The 21777-nt window shown below is 40.6% G+C and overlaps 2 protein-coding genes across 2 annotated transcripts in view; one reads left to right on the top strand and one right to left on the bottom strand.

Moving 5' to 3' along the window:
* The window catches only part of LOC134752816 (probable chitinase 2), a 483068-nt gene that overhangs the window by 210592 nt on the left and 250699 nt on the right, over positions 1 to 21777 (bottom strand). The gene's annotated exons all lie outside the window — the stretch shown is intronic.
* The window catches only part of LOC134752602 (uncharacterized), a 77633-nt gene that overhangs the window by 23546 nt on the left and 32310 nt on the right, over positions 1 to 21777 (top strand). The window contains 11 exon segments of the mRNA XM_063688272.1: positions 1052 to 1206; positions 1798 to 1913; positions 6359 to 6462; positions 7200 to 7328; positions 8036 to 8164; positions 12882 to 13001; positions 13978 to 14071; positions 14907 to 15078; positions 17077 to 17231; positions 17537 to 17722; positions 17831 to 17928. Coding sequence (XP_063544342.1) covers positions 1052 to 1206; positions 1798 to 1913; positions 6359 to 6462; positions 7200 to 7328; positions 8036 to 8164; positions 12882 to 13001; positions 13978 to 14071; positions 14907 to 15078; positions 17077 to 17231; positions 17537 to 17722; positions 17831 to 17928 — 1458 coding nt within the window.

Raw genomic sequence — 21777 nt, 5'->3', positions numbered from 1 at the left:
ATAGATAGGCAGAAGTAGGGACGGTAAAACAAAACCGATTTCATCACACCGATTTCCTTGTTTCCATTGAGACTGAATGATGAATGGCTCAAAATCTATAAATGTGTATGTCTGCGTGCGAAATGGTCTTGTCACGAAGTTACAGTTTTGTCCTTTTCAGTCAATTTCTGGTTTTTCTTGCCAGTGTTGATTTTGAGTCCCGAGAAAGCGAAAGATTCTAAGTTAGAATCTTGAGCGTAGCGAGGGACTTAAAAAAACAAGAGATGTAAAATAACTTTGCTCTCGTGTGACACATAATTTTTCACCTCAGTAGTGAAAACATATTAAAGGTTAATAGTTATTTACGATACAAGTGCGGAAAAGAGGAAATTCGAAACGAGTGGCGATAAATTAAAACACGACCGCAGGGAGTGTTTTAAATCGACACGAGTTGCGAATTACCTTTTCGCACGTGTATCGTACAACGTTTTACAGTACATATGGCCCTTTAAACTTTCGACATATGCACGAAAAGTGCTCATTCCCGCACTAGTGCCAAAAAGTAGCACCATATGTACTGTAAAATATATTTCGAATTACACAGAAAAAAAAAATTGTAATAGAAGTATGAAGTGGCAGTTCATGGCTTTCACTTAATTAAAAAGCTACTTTGTTTCATTTAGAAACGGGTCTATCGCGAATTTATTTTGTTACCTTTATTTACCGACGTTTTGCTGGGACGTCAGTTAGCCGCTACCACGACCAGTGAAACCTGTGTCGAAACGTCGGTAAATAAAGGTAACAAAATAAATTCGCGATAGACCCGTTCCTAAATGTGATTTAATACGTGTTCAAACCGCGAAAGTTTTAAATGTTATACTTTGTTTCACTCCAGGGAGTGACGAAAGTAGGCTTGTTCGAGCTGCTGAGGTGAAAAGGGAATCGCCGGGTGGTTGCATTGTACAGGCGATCATGTGGATGCTTGCACGATGATCTTGCCGATGATAGTATAGTGTAGAGGAGGCATAAAGCGTATAAAAGCAGCATTTACGAGTGTATGTGTTTTGTGCAGGTGTCGGTGTCGATGCCGTCGCCGACGGGGCTGGGCGGCGGCGTGCTGCTGGGCGTGGGCGGCGTGGGCGTGGGCAGCGTGGGCGTGGGCGGCGTGGGCCCGCAGCCCGCGCACCACGCGCCCACGCAGCTGGTGCATCTGCTGCCCGTCGCGCAGTAAGCGTCTACCATATCTTCTTCCTCCTTCCCTCATTAAGGATCGCGACCACATGTTATTTGTCTCCATTTTGTGCGGTCATAAGTCCCCGGCAAGCTCGGCCGAATTGCACCTTCTCATACAAACGTAGTTCCGCTCTCATTTTAAAACGACTAGCTAGATTGCTCTGAAATTTTGTACTTACGATAGGTATGTCTATGTCTGTAATTAGTTTATGTAGCTTCAGATACCATAGTTAAAAAAATACAGTGAATTTAAGTTTTTCATACAAAACTTGTTTTTGCTCTATTTCGTTTGTTTTATAAACTGGAGCTATATAAACTAAACAGACCTAGATATACCTCATATCATTGTATGTGCAGTTTCATTACAATCCAACACGTAGTTTTAAAATGAGAGCGGAACTACGTTTGTATGTGTGCAATTCGGCCGAGCTTGCCGGGGACTCTTAAACTCGCACTTTCATGATGAAACAAATTACCGTATGACCACCATGATATAACTAATGGCTGCATTTTATGTTCTGACCCACTTGTACCTATCATCTCTCCCTCTCACTCTACCAGCATCTAACTATCTCTCTTCCACAGGTCGGTGAGCAACGCCATCGTGCACAATCTGTCCGTGAGCGCGGCGCCGGCGAACACACTACATCATATATCGCAGGCGCACCAGCAGATTGAGGCAGCTATACACCATGCGCCTGGTAAGTTTGGTTTTTTTTTTGGGATAGAATGCGTCCAAGTCGTCCCGCCATCTCCTTTCCGGCATAGAGTAACTTATACTAGAGCGGTACTGTCATAGTAAATTTTGTAACCCCAGTAAATTCACTGCCATCTGTCGACACACTTTAAAACTAAAAATGAAGATTTATAAAAATACGATAAAATGTATTTAAATATGGATAAATGATTTTTTTATTTGCATTAATTATTTTTATGATTTTGACCCATGTTCTTTCACTGATATGCGTTAAAAGTATAAATAACAAACGAAACAGTCAACGCCCTCTATACGAGAGTAGGCCAAAACTAGTGGCGCCCTCTGATCGAGAATCAAATTTTCGTGATTTTCGAGACACGTTTTTTCCTTAGACTGTATCCATCTATTACGGAGTTATATCTATCTTTGTTTCCGGTCTGCCTGAACCCAGGCCTGCAGCGTCTATGGTGTTCCGTATTAATTTACATAATATTTGATTAAAAGGTTTTATGTGTTACTATATCAACTTAGTATATAAACTTCAACGCTATTTTGAAGAATAAATCTTTTAAATTTCAGTCATACCTTAAATGGTTGAGACTGTGTTATGGCTTTCAGATAACACGAATCTTTAAAATTAGCTACTACTTTTTGAGGAACGCAGTTTTTTTTTTTTTTTTTTTTTTTTTTTTTTTTTTTTTTTTTTTTTTTTTTTTTTTTTTTAATACCACGTCGGTGGCAATCAAGCATACGGCCCGCCTGATGGTAAGCAGTTACCGTAGCCTATGAACGCCTGCAACACCAGAGATATTACACGCGCGTTGCCGACCCTTTAAAAACCTGTACACTCCTTTTTTGAAGAACCCCATACTGTAGCCCCTCGGGAAAACCTCGGCAGGGAGCTCATTCCACAGCCGAAGCGTACGCGGGAGGAAATGCCTCTTAAACCGCACAGTACGCGACCATTTAGGTGCTAGGGTTAATGTTAATGTTAGCGTGATGGGAGACAACTTTTTTTTAAACACACTAGAAATCCCTAATTTGTTTTATAAGGATAGAATGCTAATGAGTGAGGAAATAAAAATGTTCGTTTTTGCGAATTAAAAAACTTATCTTTTCATGGCAGTTTTCATATGTATTAATATAATTTCACTGTAGTTCCCGTAAATACCAAGTAGGTAATATTCATCATCATCATCATTAACTTAAGAGTTATTCTCTTGTCGGTGGAGTATCTTCCAGCTTTCCCTATCCCGCGCCAGCTCTTTGACTTTTTGATACGACACGACCCCTACTTTTTCTTTCACTTGATCTAAAAAGCTGCGTCTGGGTTTTCCTCTACCCCGCTTCCTTCCTATCCGCCCCTCCAGGATAGTTTTAAAGAAGTAGTCGTGTCGTATTAAGTGTCCAATCATTTTCCCGCGTCTATTTGCAATAGTGTTCAGAATAGCTCTTCTTTCACTCACTCTTCTTAGCACCTCCTCATTCGTTATCCTGTCTCTCCAACTAATGCCTTCCATTCGCCTCCAGCACCACATTTCAAATTCTTCCATTCTCTTTCTATCTCTTAGGGTCATTGTCCACGTTTCACTTCCATAAAGGGCTATACTCCAGATGTACACCTTAATCAGTAGCTTCTTGCTTCTGCATGATAAACGGGATTTCAATAATTGTTTCCTCTGGTTGAAAGCTTTTTGGTAGGTAATATTATCACTCTTTATTTACATACAAGATATATACAGTGGTACTACGTAAACGAAATTAATAACTAGCTTAAATCTAAAATAGGCCCTTGAGGCATTGTACCAAGGATGCTGGCGGCATTTCCTCGCTGTATCGCAATGCTGATACGTTGTGCGAGGAAGCCGCCAGCTCTTCGGTCACTAGTTACGTCAACCAGACGCTTCGCGATTTCTGCAAACAACTTGTGCGCGCTGGAACCCCATGGAGCTAGAGTTTCAACTCCAAATGGAACGAAATGATACTCTCTACCGAGGCTCTTATATTTATTACGTTTAAGTAGTAGGTAATTGTGTTTTAAACTCAAATTCATAATTTACATATGTTTATATATAAAACATATATGCAACATGCAGCAATTCAGTCAGGTTATTAGACTTTCGCGTGACTGAAGTTAGGTCATCTATCGACCTCTAAGCTCGTCATTGTACAGTAACCAATGTCATGACACTCATGACAAATAGTTTTCCCCGTCATGTGGCAATGCGGGCAGATAAATAGGGGAATAGTTATTCGTTTTACAAGGGACCAAAGTTGTTTTTTAACCTCGTGCTAATATTGATAATTTGATACCCGAGCAAGCGAAAGATTCCGAAATTGAACCACTTGCGTAGCGAGGGGTTCGAAAAATTTATTCTTGAGCGTTGCGAGGGTTTCAAGGCACGAGGGTTAAACAAATTTTGCCACCGAGTGAAACACAACATTTTTCACCACACCAACACAAGGAAAATACTAATTACCTACTAACTGTAAAATATCAACAAAAAAAAACAAAGCAAATCGATGCAAAATAAATTTTATTAAATATTTATCATTCAAAATCATCATTTGAGGCATTTTCTATGAAAAGGGACCTCATTGTCGATGGCGCTTACGCCGCACAGCGTCGCGCGGCATTGTATTTATATCGGAGCATCGTTAATAATGGCGCAAGCGCCATCGACAATAAGGTCCCTTTTACGGAAAATACCACATTTAAAAGTCAATTCTACCAGCAAACATAAGAAAACAAATAAAATTTGCATTTGATTACTTTACCTCGCACGTGAATAAAATGCAGCTTTCTTATCAGTTTTTGAACAATCAAGAGAGCCTTTACCAGCTGTACACAACTGAGTCAACTATACAGGTAAATGCGTTGACCTTCGTGCATAGTAAACAAATCCATTAGTATTGTTTGTTGGTATAGTTGGCTTTTATCAGCACCGCTCCTATTTTTAGCAGATTGCGGCGAGGCTATAGTTATTTTTCACATAACTTGGATACTGTGATAGCTGTCATCTAAATACAATTCTGCGTTTTAAGGTTATAAATTGTATGGACAGTTACCGTACCCGAATTATGTGAAAAATATAAAAGCGTTAGGTTTGCTTTGAATTACATAACTGCTGAATCCATTTTGTGAAATATTGTTATATTTTTCTTTTTCGCCACTGCGTATTTGAGTGGACCAACTTTTTAACCGCCTGCAAAAATGGAGGTTCTCAGTTTGACCCGTATGTTTATATGTATGTATGTTTGTTCGTGATTATCTTGCGTGTTTTGTGTTGTAATTCTATCTTGTTATCCAAGGGATAACGTGGTACAGTTTATTATAAGAAATGTGGTATCAAGTCCGTACAAAGAAACCCGTTTTCGTCGCTTTTTACCGTATTACGTTTATACACGAGTATAAATTAAACCGCCTGCAAAAAAAGGAGGTTCTCAGTTTGACCTGTATGTTTATATATATGTATGTATGTATGTTCGCGATTATCTCGCGTGTTTTGTGTTGTAATTCTATCTTGTTATCCAAGAGCTAAAGTGGTACAGTTTATTATAAAAAAATGTTTTATCAAATCCGTACAAAGAAACCCGTTTTCGTCGCTTTTTACCGTATTACGTTTATACATGAGTATAAATTAAGTTTTGACTCATTTTGTATTGCAAAACTTTTATTTTGACGCTCGATTTTTCAACTAGGTCATAACGGTTTGTGCACTTGGGAAATTCGGCCTTCCAATTAATATATTTAATTGGGACTAACCCGAAAACCCGAAAACCTGCAAACTGAATACATTTGCATATTTTCTATACGTTTGTGCGATTTCCAGTGGATTTCGGAGTAAACATAGAGATAAGGAATCAGTGTTAAGTTTATTTATATGAATAACCTGCGTATATTGTCGGTTAAATTAAATTATCTTGTCTATTTAGTTTCTTTATGATTAAAAACCGGACAAGTGCGAGTCGAACTCGCCCACCGAGGGTTCCGTAGTTTTAAGTATTTGTTTTAGCATATGATATGATATGATATGATTTATTTATCTCACAATATACAATTGCACTTAAAATTACACATGGTAGATTCTTAGGAATTTATATTGTGATTGTCGGTTTTTTACATTATGAATAATTGAATATGAAAAATAACAGAGACAATCAAAATTACATTCAAAATTATTAAAAATAGGATATTAGAGTTAGTAAGGGACAATATTTAACAGATGTTTGCGAAATTTCATGAAGAAGGGGGTAAAATTTTTTACCAGTTTATAGGTAATTTCGAGACAACCAATCATAAATTGTTCATGAATGAAACAAATTACCGTTTGACCACCATGATATAACTAATGGCTGCATTTTTATGTTCTGACCATCCTACACTACTCCCCCTCCCCCTACCCCCCCCCCCCCCTCAAATAGCACTACAAGAGTGTAATGTTGCAGGCACCGTGGCGCCCCCCGCCGGCTCGGGCCCGCACGCCGCGCCCGCGCCGCCCGGGCAGCCCGTGGAGTTCAACCACGCTATCGAATATGTCAACAAGATCAAGGTACCTCATTATAAACTTTCCACTCATTTTAGCTCTGTCCTGGTTGCATCCTAAAGGAGCTCTGCTTCGCCTTGGCAACCCAATCTTAAGAATTAGGTGACAGCCATCTGACCTTCACAGATAAAGAGGGGAAAGGTTTTGAGGTCTGGTTTTACCACACTGTGTTTTCTTCATTAATAGTTAATTGGTATACAAGGTGTAACGAGAATAGTGGGTATATTCAGTATCGTGTTCTAATTAGGAAAAACTACAAGATTTTTTTTTGACGCCAAACAAAATTTAAAATTTACTTTTCTATGGGGCATGAACGCTTTGTGAAATGTTCAGGGTGATTTTTTAAGACTTAATTCTGATATATAAATGCCGGTAAGTTTCAAAAAGCGCTTTTCCCTAAACACGTCACGTAGCGATTCGTCTGTGTACAAAAAACAGTTGTTAAACATTTTCTGCAATATGAATGTTTTATCTACATCAACAGAATTGCCCCAAAAAATTACTCCGTACGTAAGTAGTGGGTAGACTGTTCCATAATATGCACTGATAACTATTTTTTCGGAACAAGTTTCTGACAATATCGATAACGCATGACACCTACTAGAAAAACTCCTAATGATGAAACAAATTACCGTATGATCACCATGATATAAATAATGGCTGCATTTTTATGTTCTGAACTCCCCATATAAACTCCATATTAACCCTTCCAAAACCCAATTTAACCCTAAAATTCCTTACAGTCGCGGTTCTCCCGCCAACCGGACAAGTACAAGCGTTTTCTGGAGATATTACACGCGTATCAGAGGGGCCATAGAGACGTGAAGGAGCCTCAAGCTAAACAACAGACGGAGCAAGAGGTGTATTCGCAGGTTTGTGCTTTTTTACTATGGTGACTGGTTTCTTATACAGGTAATTTTCTTATTATTATTCACAACGACAAGACTGCCTTCTCCGAGTCCACGGGGACAGCCGTACTCGAAACGTCGGAGGTAAATTTAAGGAGGGGTATTTTTTTTAAAACTTATTTTACGCGATTAAGTCCCGTCGTTGTGAATAATAATTAGTAAAAATCGTTAGTTTAAATCAGGGTAATTTTCTTATACTAACCCTTCAACTCCCACCATTGTGATTTCCTTCAGAAAAGTTACTTCGGCCTTACGGGCGTGGCTAGGCCGGCGGACAATGATGTTTTTACTGCATTCTTAATTTAATTACATGAGACAGATTATATTATTTTACAGTTTTGGGTAGTGTAGGTACAAATATGTCAATTAATTTTACAATTGTGAGCTCAATCATATTAATTAGTATTGTTACATTAAAAATTTTTTTTGGATGTCAATTAAATTATATATTGTAGAAGTCATTCAGGCTGTAAAAGGCATGGGAGAGGAGCCATTTCTTTAATTCACGCGCAAATTAGTGATTCTATCGTGGTGATGACTTTTGGCAATTTGTTAAAAACTTTGGGGCCCAGTACCTGCATCTTGGAGGATTTAACGCAAACTATACATTTACCTTTCTCTATTCACCATTCTAACGCTGTTCGGGTTGTAAATAGTTCTCATTTGAACAGGTGGCGAAGCTGTTTGAGAACCAGGACGATCTGCTGGCGGAATTCGGCCAGTTTCTGCCGGACGCTAAAGCGGTTACTAAGCCGCACTATCCGCCGCATCCGCGCACGCCTCCGCTTATGCCGCCCCAGGTAATTATGCTACTTCTTGTTCTTTTTCGACATACTAAAATGACGCTTTTATTGCTCCTATTCTTCGAACAACACGGAAGGGAGACGGCACAGATTTAATATATACGCTAGATGACGCAAATACCACGATTTGTATTGCCCCAAGCGTGCAGACTTTTTCATACAAAATTTAAGCATAATATAATTTTAAAATTACTTATCTGTGAAGACGTAAATGCATCTACTTCGCGGGTCCGAACCCCGACCAAGCGTCGAGGTTGACCGTCGCTCAAGGCAAGAACATATTTCCTATGTTCTTGCCTTTGGGTGCTCGCAATTTTTGGACTTTTGCAGTTGATTATCATGCAACGAAGCATTTTTTAAGTTTTCACGGACGTCCGGGTGCAACAACCGGCGTCGTGGACTGTAAAGAGCGACGGTCAACCTCGACGCTTGGTCGGGGTTCGGACACGCGAAGTAGATGCATTTACGTCTTCTATGGTATATTTATTTCTGTGGGAGACTGCATTCGTACTATTCCCCTTCTGCCGACTATGTGTTGTGACTCGTCCGTACACAATAAGAGATCGAGGTGTGGGATTATTCCCACTAGTTACCACCAAGTTGTTACCAGTGGTAACTACTGGTTTTTTTTTTCCACCAACAACTGGTAACTGGGAAAAAAATTCCCTGTAGTTACCACTGGTAACAACTTGGTGGTAACTTGCGTCCGTTGGCTTGTTGGGTGGACGACATCCGGAAGATTGCGGGTCACTTCTGGATGAGATTAGGCCAGGATTACACATGTAAGTTTTACTTGCGTAAGTAGGGACAAAGCTATTTGCTAGAATGAGATAACGATATTCATATCTCATTCTGTAGTATAGCTGTGTCCCTACTTACGTAAGTAAAACTTACAAGTGTAATCCTGGCCTTAGCTCGGGACCGGGACAAGTGGCGTACTGGAAGAAAGGCCTATGCTCAGCAGTGGGCGATAGAGGGCTGATATGATGATGATGATGATGAGTGGGAATAACAATATTTGTCTTTGACGAGTGTCATTATCTATGTATTTGTGTCGCCATTACAGATTGGGTTTTGTATGTAGTAAGTGAGAAGTGCGACTGTGAGCACGTTTCCCCCTGCAAAAAATGGTAGAACGACTTGTACGGTAAGATATCGCTTGGGCTCCTCCCTTCAGACATGTCGGAAGCCGGTGTTGCTCGAAACTCCTATTTGTCCAACCGATCTGTCCCAAGATTGAGACAAAAGCAGAACGATTGAATAGTAGGTTAATCAACTAAAATAATATACAGCTGTATGATTTTAGATTTGTCTCGCTTGAGTTACAGGAGATTGAAAAATAAAATAGTCAAATACCATTTTATTTCTTTAAAGTTCTTGAGATGAAATATGATAAAATACACCTACTTTACTATTGAAAACTTTCAATATTCTGAATGTTGCGTTTTTATTTATTTTCTAACGACATAAAGCAGTTTTGTCAGCAACAGTTGAATAAATAGAAAAACCGGACAAGTGCGAGTCGGACTCGCCCACCAAGGATTCCGTACTTCTTAGTATTTGTTGTTATAGCGGCAACAGAAATACATCGTCTGTGAAAATTTCAACTGTCTAGCTATCACGGTTCATGAGATACAGCCTGGTGACAGACAGACGGACAGTGAAGTCTTAGTAATGGGGTCCCGTTTTTACCCTTTGAGTACGGAACCCTAACAACTACTCTCCCATCTTTTTGAAAGAAATACATAATTTACTCTGCCTTTAATATTGTCTTCGGTTACCGCGATAGTTACTCGTGAAATAAAACTATGAAAACGGATTATATCGCGAATATTGAATTTATAATACATCCCGACGTTATAATCCGTTTTCATAGTTTTATCTCTGCCTTTGCTAAAGTGATAAGCAAGTTTTGCCAAGCTATATGACTGTAGGATGTTAAGAATGTTAGGGTAGACCTCGCAATTTCAAATCGCCCACATCCCACATTATAAATTACATATTGTCAGTTCGGCACGCAAACCCGGCGCGTAACTTGCGGTCCTATAGTCTAAATTTAAACTAAATTAAGTGTAACCAGTTTAAAATGTATTATAAAATTATTTATTCCACTTACCATTTAATGATTTTGAGAACGTTATTAGTTATTCGTTGCAGTTTTTTATAAGAACGCGTAAAATAATCCAGTACGTATAAATACGGTGTAATAAAATGTATTAGTGAAAAAGTTATAGTGATTTTGTACTGACCAATAAGATCAAAGATGTAGTGAGTGTTATTCCGTAGTGTGGCAATAGTACATTGTGCAACATGGGGAGTAAGTTAAATATTGCAAATGAGAGTATAGTTAAATCGGGACTCGGGTTAGTTTGCAATATTATTACGCCCCGAGTTACACACGAATGTTTTTTATCACACTTGCGATACAAAAATGAAGTATAAAGACAATAACCTGTTATTTATAATACTAGAAACTTCATAACTCCCTAGGGAAAACGCTTTTTCTATAGTTCCCGCTAAGCCTGCGTGCAATTCCACGTTTACTGAGCGAGTGTGATGAAATAATAAATTACATATGGGTGGGTCGTTTGAATTTTTGATGTCTACCTTCAACATTTTTATATACTTTTTTTGAGTAGACAAATAATATTTACTGGTATTTCTATGCGACATATTGTTGAGTTGTCAGTTATCAGTGAGACAGTGACAATGCCCGGTGAGGTCTGTGTCAAAAATTCAGATTTTAAAGTAAATTAACGTAACAGATCGTGCGTAAAAAATGTTTAATAGTTAAACGCAAAAGTTTAGTGTAAAAATGTTAGCGTAAAATTACGTATTTCAAATTTCAAAGAATTTTAAATAAAAAACCGTTATTGAAAAGTTTGAATTTTTCATTCAAAATTCCAATGTGTCGGGAACAATGCTCAATTTAGAAGTTTAGCATTGTAAAGTTTCATGTTTGTATTATAATTTGATTCCAATAATTGTGGTTTCACTCAATAATTTCGTCCACGCAAGAAGCCTATTCAAACGATATGTCATTTTGTATGGGTTACAGCATAGAGTAACTTATACTAGAGCGGTACTGTCATAGTAAATTTTGTAACCCCAGTAAATTCACTGCCATCTGTCGACACACTTTAAAACTAAAAATAAATATTTATAAAAATACGATAAAATGTATTTAAATATGGATAAATGATTATTTTATTTGCAATAATTATTTTTATATGATTTTGACCCATGTTCTTTCACTGGTATGCGTTAAAATTATAAATAACAAACGAAACAGTCAACGCCCTCTATACGAGTGTAGGCCAAAACTAGTGGCGCCATCTGACAGAGAATCAAATTTTCGTGATTTTCGAGGCACGTTTTATCCTTAGACTGTATCCATCTATAACGGAGTTATATCTATCTTTGGTTACAGTGACATAATAGCAATATTCAAAACCCAGGATCATGATCATGTAACAAAGGGATACTCTGAAATTACGAAATATAGGCTCCGTTTCACTTGGAATTTCGAATTAAGAAAATTTAGCGTCAAAATAACGGTTGTGGGTTCAAAACAGGTTTTCAATTACAGTGTAAACTATATAGCGACACTCAAGGGACTGTACGTTTTTTTACGCTATAGAGTTTTCTTTCTATAGAGAGAAATTAATATGAAAGTAAAGCAATTATAGCCAACAATTATCGACGTTATAGGAAGTTTTCATCACACTCGCTCAGTAAATGTGGAATTGCACGCAGGCTTAGCGGGTTTTCCCTAGGGAGTTATGAAGTTTCTAGTATTATAATTAACAGTTTTTTTTATTTTTTTTTATTCAGAAACAAACAGTCATACATAGTTTATGAACTTAGTTTAAAGACGAGAAGATCAGACCTATAGTTTCATAACAAAATAACATATAAATAGGTCCGTGGCTATTAACTACATAAGAGAAAGACTTAGTTTGTATTTTACAATTACTATAAATATACTTAAAATATGTAAATCAATGAATTGATACCTTTGTCAAAATTAAATTGTAAGTGCGTTTGAACAAGATTTAAATTTAGTTATAGATATTTACTATTTAAATGCATTCTTAAGTTGTGTTAGTGTACAGTTAAAAATGTCTATATCATTAAGTTTAAGGTTTTCATTAAATAGTTTACATGCGCGTTTGATGAATACATTCCCACCGTAACCAGTCCTACTGAATGGTATAGAAAATAAGTTTCTTTTACGACAACGGCGCTCTCGTCTTCGCGGAACTCTAAAACAGATTTTATGTAAAAGAATAGGGGCTTTTAATTGTTTTTTGTCTTTATACTCCATTTTTGTATCGCAAGTGTGATGAAAAACATTGTGTGTAACTCGGGTATTAATATTGCAAACTCGAGTCTATAAATCGCTCCGGCAAGCCGTCGCGATGTTGCACAATGTGCTATTACTAAAATAAAATAATATTATTAAAATAAAACTTGTTTGATAAAAATTACACTACTGTCCGCGCTCCAATTCCGTGCATTCGGAGGTCGAGGAAGTGGGGGGTGTGCGGCGCGCCCGTACGTATAAAATGACACCACTCGATAATGACGCCCAACATTCCTAACATTCCTCAGCCGTGCACGGAATTCGCGGGCGGACACTAGTCGGGATTGAAAGTGTTAAGTGTGCGGGTCTCGACGGCAGAGTGTGACCTTGACCTTGTGTTTGTTGCAGCAACGTCCGTCGCCCTCGCCGGAGCGCTTTCTGCCCGCGCCCGCGCCCGCCCCCGCCCCCGCCCCCGCGCCCGCGCCCTCGCCGCCGCACACGCAGCCGCCGCAGCACCTGTTGCCGCAGGTACCTTACTTCTATCTAGTGCCACAGAATAACTAACAGTATTATCATACAGAACGCCCACGCCCCGCCCCGCCCCGCCCCGACTAGAATGACCTCGCCCCGCGACACCAGATTGACGGCCGTTTGCCGGCCGCTCAGTACTATTTTTTAAAAACTTACACTATGACGCAATGCCGCGTGTACAGACGTGCCGTTCACACATAGACACGCAAGTGATTTTTGATGTATAGCGTGTCCGCCCTGTGCTAATGCTAAACAGCACTTTCACCCCGGGCCAAGGAAACAAGCAAGCATTAATGTAATTCTGAACTAGTATTTTATACAATCGTGATATAATGGAGAGCGTTTCAGTCGAGTACCGTTTTAATGCCACGAAGCTTGCTGAGTGGCCTTATTGGGTACGAAATTGAAAAGTTCTACGAGTCGACAAAAATAATACTTTAAACTAGTAGAATCATATAGGTCAACAAACCAAAAGTATACAGCTAAGATACGCGAGCAGCCGCGATACCTTCATACTCTTACGCGGCCCGGCGGGTTGGCTAACGACACCTCCTCGTAACTCATGAGGCTCTGGTACCTGCTCCGCGCTAAATTCAATTTTTAGGCAGTTTTTGTCTCGATTTTGGCCACCGTAGCCTACGGAAAGTAACAAGCAACGCTAAGCGGTTTTCGTAGTCCATGGATGTTGCTATATTAGCCGCCGCGTCTCTCTGCTTGCTTCGCGATACTCAAAAACTACTGAACAGATTTTAATGCGGTTTTCACCTATCAATATAGTGATTTTTGAGGAAGGTGTAACCTGTGGGAAGCCGGGGCGGGTCGCTAGTATGAATATATTTTTGATTTTAATGATGAAACAAATTACCGTTTGACCACCATGATATAACTAATGGCTGCATTTTATGTTCTGACCCTTTCTGACCTACCTAAACCCATCACATGTATACTCGTTTACTGACGTGGTGTATGTTAGCAGGTGCCCAAACTCACGAGCACTGTATCGAGCAGCGCTCCGCCTCCGCAACATTTGAAGCGGTCGCCCAGCTTCACGTCTTCTACTCAGATGCGTAAGTTATTTTAAAGTACATATGGTACTCCTTACCGCACAAACTGTTATAACTATTAAAATTTGATTAATATGAAAGTTTCCTTTTTTTCCTCACAAGTGTGTTGAAACGCGTTGTAACATCGTATGAAACGCGTGTGCATTGGTCATTACACACATCGGCTTTCTTATTGCGCGCTCGCCTTCAGCTAATAATAATAATAATAATAATATCGCCTCGTGTGTAGTGATCAACGTAGCACACTTGTATCACAATCTACTATTTTTATATGTTGACAAACATGTACAAGTGTACCCGTGTCACAGAAGTCTGTGACTATACTACTCATATCTGTGACAAACAAAATTCACTTTCATCATCTTCCTTGCGTTATCCCGGCCTTTTGACACGAAACAAGTCTACTTTTTAAAACCTACTACATATGTATAATTGTAGACTTTTAAGAAATCATTGGCAAGGAGTGTTTTTATAATACTTAAATGAAAGTTAAGTGTATGCAATTGAAATATTAATGTGGTTTGAAGGTTTTATTCTCGGATGCTGGACAAATAAATGCTTTTGACTTGACGCAGGTTTGCCATTAAACATGCTGGTGTTTTTGAAGAAAAATATGTCTATTTTAATATTGACAAATTGTTAAGGCGACAGATATCGGCAGCATATACAGGATATAATATTACTTCAAAAAAGAGTTTATAATTAACATGATGAAACAAATTACCGTTTGACCACCATGATATAACTAATGGCTGCATTTTTATGTTCTGACCATATTCCAATACCACAATCTTCCGTAATATTCTCACAAATGTTCTAATAGCCTTTTCTAATTCAGCTGTAGGCCTCCCGCCGCCTAAGAAGTCCCGTCTATCGTCTCTGACCGGCGGCATGGTGCGCGACGTGTCGTACGCCGAGGCGGCCAAGTACGGCACTCAGCAGGAATACAACTTCTTCGACAGAGCTCGTCGGGCGCTCAGGTCGCAGGAAGTCTACGACAACTTCCTTAGGTAAGTGTCTAACCTCTAATACAGTTGTAGGCCTCCCGCCGCCTAAGAAGTCCCGTCTATCGTCTCTGACCGGCGGCATGGTGCGCGACGTGTCGTACGCCGAGGCGGCCAAGTACGGCACTCAGCAGGAATACAACTTCTTCGACAGAGCTCGTCGGGCGCTCAGGTCGCAGGAAGTCTACGACAACTTCCTTAGGTAAGTGTCTAACCTCTAATACAGTTGTAGGCCTCCCGCCGCCTAAGAAGTCCCGTCTATCGTCTCTGACCGGCGGCATGGTGCGCGACGTGTCGTACGCCGAGGCGGCCAAGTACGGCACTCAGCAGGAATACAACTTCTTCGACAGAGCTCGTCGGGCGCTCAGGTCGCAGGAAGTCTACGACAACTTCCTTAGGTAAGTGTCTAACCTCTAATACAGTTGTAGGCCTCCCGCCGCCTAAGAAGTCCCGTCTATCGTCTCTGACCGGCGGCATGGTGCGCGACGTGTCGTACGCCGAGGCGGCCAAGTACGGCACTCAGCAGGAATACAACTTCTTCGACAGAGCTCGTCGGGCGCTCAGGTCGCAGGAAGTCTACGACAACTTCCTTAGGTAAGTGTCTAACCTCTAATACAGTTGTAGGCCTCCCGCCGCCTAAGAAGTCCCGTCTATCGTCTCTGACCGGCGGCATGGTGCGCGACGTGTCGTACGCCGAGGCGGCCAAGTACGGCACTCAGCAGGAATACAACTTCTTCGACAGAGCTCGTCGGGCGCTCAGGTCGCAGGAAGTCTACGACAACTTCCTTAGGTAAGTGTCTAACCTCTAATACAGTTGTAGGCCTCCCGCCGCCTAAGAAGTCCCGTCTATCGTCTCTGACCGGCGGCATGGTGCGCGACGTGTCGTACGCCGAGGCGGCCAAGTACGGCACTCAGCAGGAATACAACTTCTTCGACAGAGCTCGTCGGGCGCTCAGGTCGCAGGAAGTCTACGACAACTTCCTTAGGTAAGTGTCTAACCTCTAATACAGTTGTAGGCCTCCCGCCGCCTAAGAAGTCCCGTCTATCGTCTCTGACCGGCGGCATGGTGCGCGACGTGTCGTACGCCGAGGCGGCCAAGTACGGCACTCAGCAGGAATACAACTTCTTCGACAGAGCTCGTCGGGCGCTCAGGTCGCAGGAAGTCTACGACAACTTCCTTAGGTAAGTGTCTAACCTCTAATACAGTTGTAGGCCTCCCGCCGCCTAAGAAGTCCCGTCTATCGTCTCTGACCGGCGGCATGGTGCGCGACGTGTCGTACGCCGAGGCGGCCAAGTACGGCACTCAGCAGGAATACAACTTCTTCGACAGAGCTCGTCGGGCGCTCAGGTCGCAGGAAGTCTACGACAACTTCCTTAGGTAAGTGTCTAACCTCTAATACAGTTGTAGGCCTCCCGCCGCCTAAGAAGTCCCGTCTATCGTCTCTGACCGGCGGCATGGTGCGCGACGTGTCGTACGCCGAGGCGGCCAAGTACGGCACTCAGCAGGAATACAACTTCTTCGACAGAGCTCGTCGGGCGCTCAGGTCGCAGGAAGTCTACGACAACTTCCTTAGGTAAGTGTCTAACCTCTAATACAGTTGTAGGCCTCCCGCCGCCTAAGACCCGACCCGATGGTGCGCGACTTGTCGTACGCCGAGGCAGCCAAATACGGCACTCGGCAAGAATCTCAACAACTATCTCAGCATATCTTTGAAAAGCAAATTTATTAAATCAACTTATTATCATGACTAAATAATAAGGAAGATCACTGCCAATTTTCAAATATATGTGGAAGCTTGTAATTTGCATTTAGTAGATAAGTCTAAACCTAAGTATATTAGGCAGTAAGCATCCCGAATAAAATAAAATAAAAACTCGAAACGAAATTTGAGAAATGTTTGTAATAGGGTAAAAAAATGTAATTCTGGACGTCGGATTCAGCACTGCAAATCGTTTTTTAGCCTGTTTTAATATTCTATTTTTAACCGACCTTCTATCCCTCAGATGCCTGCTGCTCTTCACCAACGAGATCATCTCGTCCTCTGAGCTCGTATCCGTGACGTCACCGTTCTTGTGTCGTCACCCAGAATTGCATAAGTGGCTGCAAGACTTCGTGGGGCCCGTTTCGCCCCCCTCTACACCCACTCAGCCTAGCTCCGGTTAGTATATCATATCCAATCCGCAGGGCTACTTTTAAATTTGAAGATTTATTTGAAATCAGATCGCAACGGACTTTCTTTATTCTTCAAAAACTGGTGAGAAAGTTGCATTTTTATCCAAAAGAGTGGCAAAGTAATTTGATCCAAATTTCGAGTTATTTACTGAAGTTGGTTGGTGAAATTGACTTTTTTAAGTGATGATTTTGAATGATAAATATTGAATAGTATTTATTTGGATTTCATTTGTAATGTTTTAAAAGTTAGTAGTTAGTCAACGTTTATTAATCTCAAATCTTTATTCGCAGGCTTCAATAACAGCTTCGGCATGTCGAGCAACAGCCTGCTGGGCTACGAGCGCGAGCGGGAGCGGGAGCGGTTCGATCGCGAGCGCTCATTGGACAACAAGACGGCCGTGCGCTACGAGCCGATCGGTCCGCTCGGCGCTCAGCTGCGCCACGATAGGCCGCAGGGCGATGCTGCACTCGATATAGGTATGTATATACACGATGGATTTTTAAACTCCGTTAACTTCTGAATTTTGTGTCATCCCCATGTAGTTGTTTCCCTCGTCGGTGTTAAAAGTGTCCGTTCCCCCTCAGACCTGTCGACGTGCAAGCGGCTGGGCACGTCGTACTGCGCGCTGCCGCGCGAGGCGGCCGCGCGCCGCTGCTCCGGCCGCACGCCGCTCTGCAAGGAGGTAACTACATTATTTATTTTTCTACTCGTCGACCAAACTGTAATTGGGTACTTTTCATGTATGGGCTCCGACTCAACTATAATATTCATTTCGGTAGGGTTTAGTCAACTATAATGAAATTAACCAATCACAGCTTGCCAAAATCGAAAAAAAATACTGTCTAAAAATTGAATTTAGCGCGGAGCAAGTACCAGGGCCTCATGAGTTACGAGGTGTCGATGTCGTTGACCAACCCGCTGGGTCCCGGCGGCCGGGCGCTTAAGAGTATAAGAGTATCGCGGTTGCTCGCGTATCAGCTGAATACTTTTGGTTTGTTTATCTATATGATTGTACTAGTTATAAGTATTATTTTCGTTGACTCGTAGAAAAAGTATTGTATACAATAGTGATATAATCAAACTTTTCAATCTCGTACCTGACTTAGGCAACTCAGCAAGCTTCGTTGCCTAAACACGGTACTCGACTGAAAAGCTCTCCAGTATATCACGATTGTATAAAATACTATTTAACGACCGGTCTGGCCTAGTGGGTAGTGACCCTGCCTGTGAAGCCGATGGTCCTGGGTTCGAATCCCGGTGTGGGCATTTATTTGTGTGATGAACACAAATAGTTGTTCCTGAGTCATGGATGTTTTCTATGTATATAAGTATGTATTTATCTGTATGCGTCCGTCTGTCTGTCACCAGGCTGTATCCTGTATCTCATCAACCGTGATAGCTAGACAGTTGAAATTTTCACAGATGATATATTTCTGTTGCCGCTATAACAACAAATAATCAATACAGAATAAAATAATAAGTGGGGCTCCCATACAACAAACGTGTTTTTTGCCGCTTTTTGCATAATGCAAATGAAATGAAATGAATATTCTTTAATTCGGACCATGTCCATATACAATTAAATTACATGTAAAATTAATATTAAATTATATAATAAATTTCATTTGTTAAGGGGCCCACTTACTGTCAGTCCGCCGGACGATATCGGCCTGTCAGTTGTTCGGAGCTGTCAAATTTTTGTTCTAACTGACAGGCCGATATCGTCCGGCGGACTGATAGTCAGTGGGCCCCTTTAGTAGCAGTATTAAGCCTAATATAATGGTACGGAACCCTTCGTGCACGAGTCCGACTCGCACTTGGCCGGTTTTTAATTTAAAAAAGAGCTCCCTTTCTAAACGTAAATCGCTATGAAAAAGTGACAATTTGACTAAACTTCGACACAATTTATTCTAAAAAAACTTCTCAGATTTTTTTTTCAATACATAGTTTATTGTCTAGGAAATATCTGCTACCAGCATATCTGCATGTGTCTCACACATGCCAAAGTGACATTACGCGCATGAAGTAGTTAAAACAGGATTTACGATTGTTTATATTCTAAATAACGGTATGACACCTTTACGAGAGTTGACACACATAAACATAACTGTCAAACTTTGACGACGCATGCGTAACGCACCGCTCAACGTGACGCAACGCTAGGTCTGATGTATTCATAGACATAGTATATACAAGTAGTTATAGACGCGCCACCGAGCGACCGGGGGTAAGAGAAACAATATTCAGACTTCCGGTTCGAACGCCATATTGATAGTAGCCTCGTGATTAATTCCTTTGTGTTTTGCTCATTAATATTGTTTAAAGTGTAATATCGATAGCTTTATTATACAATAATCTAATGTGGTAGTGTGCAGTGAATGGATAATTAAATTAATTAATCTCATGTCGATGGCCGGTAGTCCACGTGCTTCTCGTAAAATCCAGCTATCGGTTTTACGAGACAACTACAACAACCACCGAACAGCGTCGTGCTCTAAGAGCATTTATTTTGTTCCTACCCTTTTACGTGACGTTGGCTACGGGCAACACCGCCCTCAAGTCCATCAAGAAAAGAAAAAAGAAAGAATATTCATATAAAATTTGGGCAGCACATGATTTTTTCTCTTTCACTTTTATACATTTCAGTATTTCGCCATCGCCTCCTACCTATGATGCCATCCGGTCGGTGATAAGGACAAAGCATGGCACTTTTTTCTCTTTCCTCATATAGGAATCGAAATAAGACTATCTTTCTCTATCAAAGCGTGTCAGGCCCTTGGATGTATTGTATACAGGTCTCATAAGTACTTATAACGGCCCATGAATGTACTTGGTTTTACTATGTCGAATAAACGCAACGTTATTCAATAGCCGGGTCCACACATAGCGAGCCGCCTCGGGAGGAAATTTCCTCGCGCGGCAAACGCCCGGCCTCGCGCGGCCGCGTGCTCGTGTAACTTTTGCCTCAGCACGTTTGCCTCACTAGAGCCAAAGATAGAACTCCGTAATAGATGGATACAGTCTAAGGAAAAAACGTGCCTCGAAAATCACGAAAATTTGATTCTCAATCAGATGGCGCCACTAGCTTTGGCCTACTCTCGTATAGAGGGCGTTGACGGTTTTGTTTGTTATTTATGATTTTAACGCATATCAGTGAAAGAACATGGGTCAACAACATTTAAAAAAAAAATGCAAATAAAAAAATCATTTATCCATATTTAAATACATTTTAACGTATTTTTATAAATCTTTATTTTTAGTTTTAAAGTATGTCGATAGATGGCAGTGAATTTACAGTGGTTACAAAATTTACTATGACAGTACCGCTCTATCTTATTATATCCTCTTTGCTCGAGCCAATTTGCTCGGCAAGATGGCGTCATTCAGTCAGCTGTTCAAAATGGCGCCGCACGTACTGACTGGCGTGGCTTGCGTTTCGGTTATTTTGCTTTTTAAAGCAATTCAAAAGAAAAGGAGGAAGAAAAGAAGAAATCATAGGAGATTTTGGGTGCGGCAATTATATAGACACAGATCGCAATATATTTTTTCCGTTTTTTGACAACTTTTGACGTAAGTACGAACAAATCACACGCACCATAAACAAAATCGTCCACACTGACGCGCGGCAAACGTCTGAGGCGCCTTTGAGCATGCCGAAAAACCGCCGCCGCTCGGGCGATTAAGACGCGCGCGCCGCCTCGGCCGAGGCACGTCTACACTGGCCGTTTTGTGCGCGAGGAAATTGCCTCGCGAGGCTGCTCGCTATGTGTGGACCCGGCTAATTAACGCTTTCTTAACATATTTCTAAAACGAATACTCAATTTGTAAATGTTTGAAAGTTGTATTTTTAAGGCTTAATATAGAATGTTATGAAACTAGACATTCTTGACAATAGTACATCTTCCATAGGTTTCCAAAGGGTCTATATTGGGTCGCATAATAATTGATTGTTTCAGCTGGAGAAAAATTATGCGAAAAGAGTTTTATGCGTAACATTACATTAGGACAATCAATTGAAGGCATGTTTACAAAAACAATATAACTACACTAGACATGAATTTACAGGAAACGAAAAAACTAAATGTCTTCTTATATATTAGTTATTGGACATAAACATTGTATAGGTGATTTTAGTAAGTGGCCGATAGTTCCGAAATATACGATTACACATTTCAAAGACCAGTATTTTTGGAAAAAAAAATTGAAAAAATAAGTTCGTCACTTATGCTGTTTTTGTAAAATTTTGTTAGTTATGTTCTTTTTGTAAGAAAATAAAACAAGTTTCTATACAAATTATGTTTTGTATTCTATCAGAGAGGTACAGATTTATCTTACTTAACTTTTGGGGTCATTTTTGGACACTATCTTTTGCTGTACGTGTAGATCCTGCTTAGACGAATGCTATTTATGATACCAAAAACTCGAATCCGCAAAAAATGTGTTGTTTTTGTAAACATGCCTTCAATTAATATTGTCTTCGGTTACCGCGATAGTTACTCATGAAATAAAACTTTTTTTGCACTTTGTAATT

This window comes from Cydia strobilella, chromosome 25 (genome assembly GCF_947568885.1).
Source record: "Cydia strobilella chromosome 25, ilCydStro3.1, whole genome shotgun sequence".
NCBI classification, from domain to species: domain Eukaryota; kingdom Metazoa; phylum Arthropoda; class Insecta; order Lepidoptera; family Tortricidae; genus Cydia; species Cydia strobilella.
The sequence above is the reverse complement of the archived record's forward strand: the minus strand, read 5'-3'. Positions and strand labels throughout refer to the sequence as shown.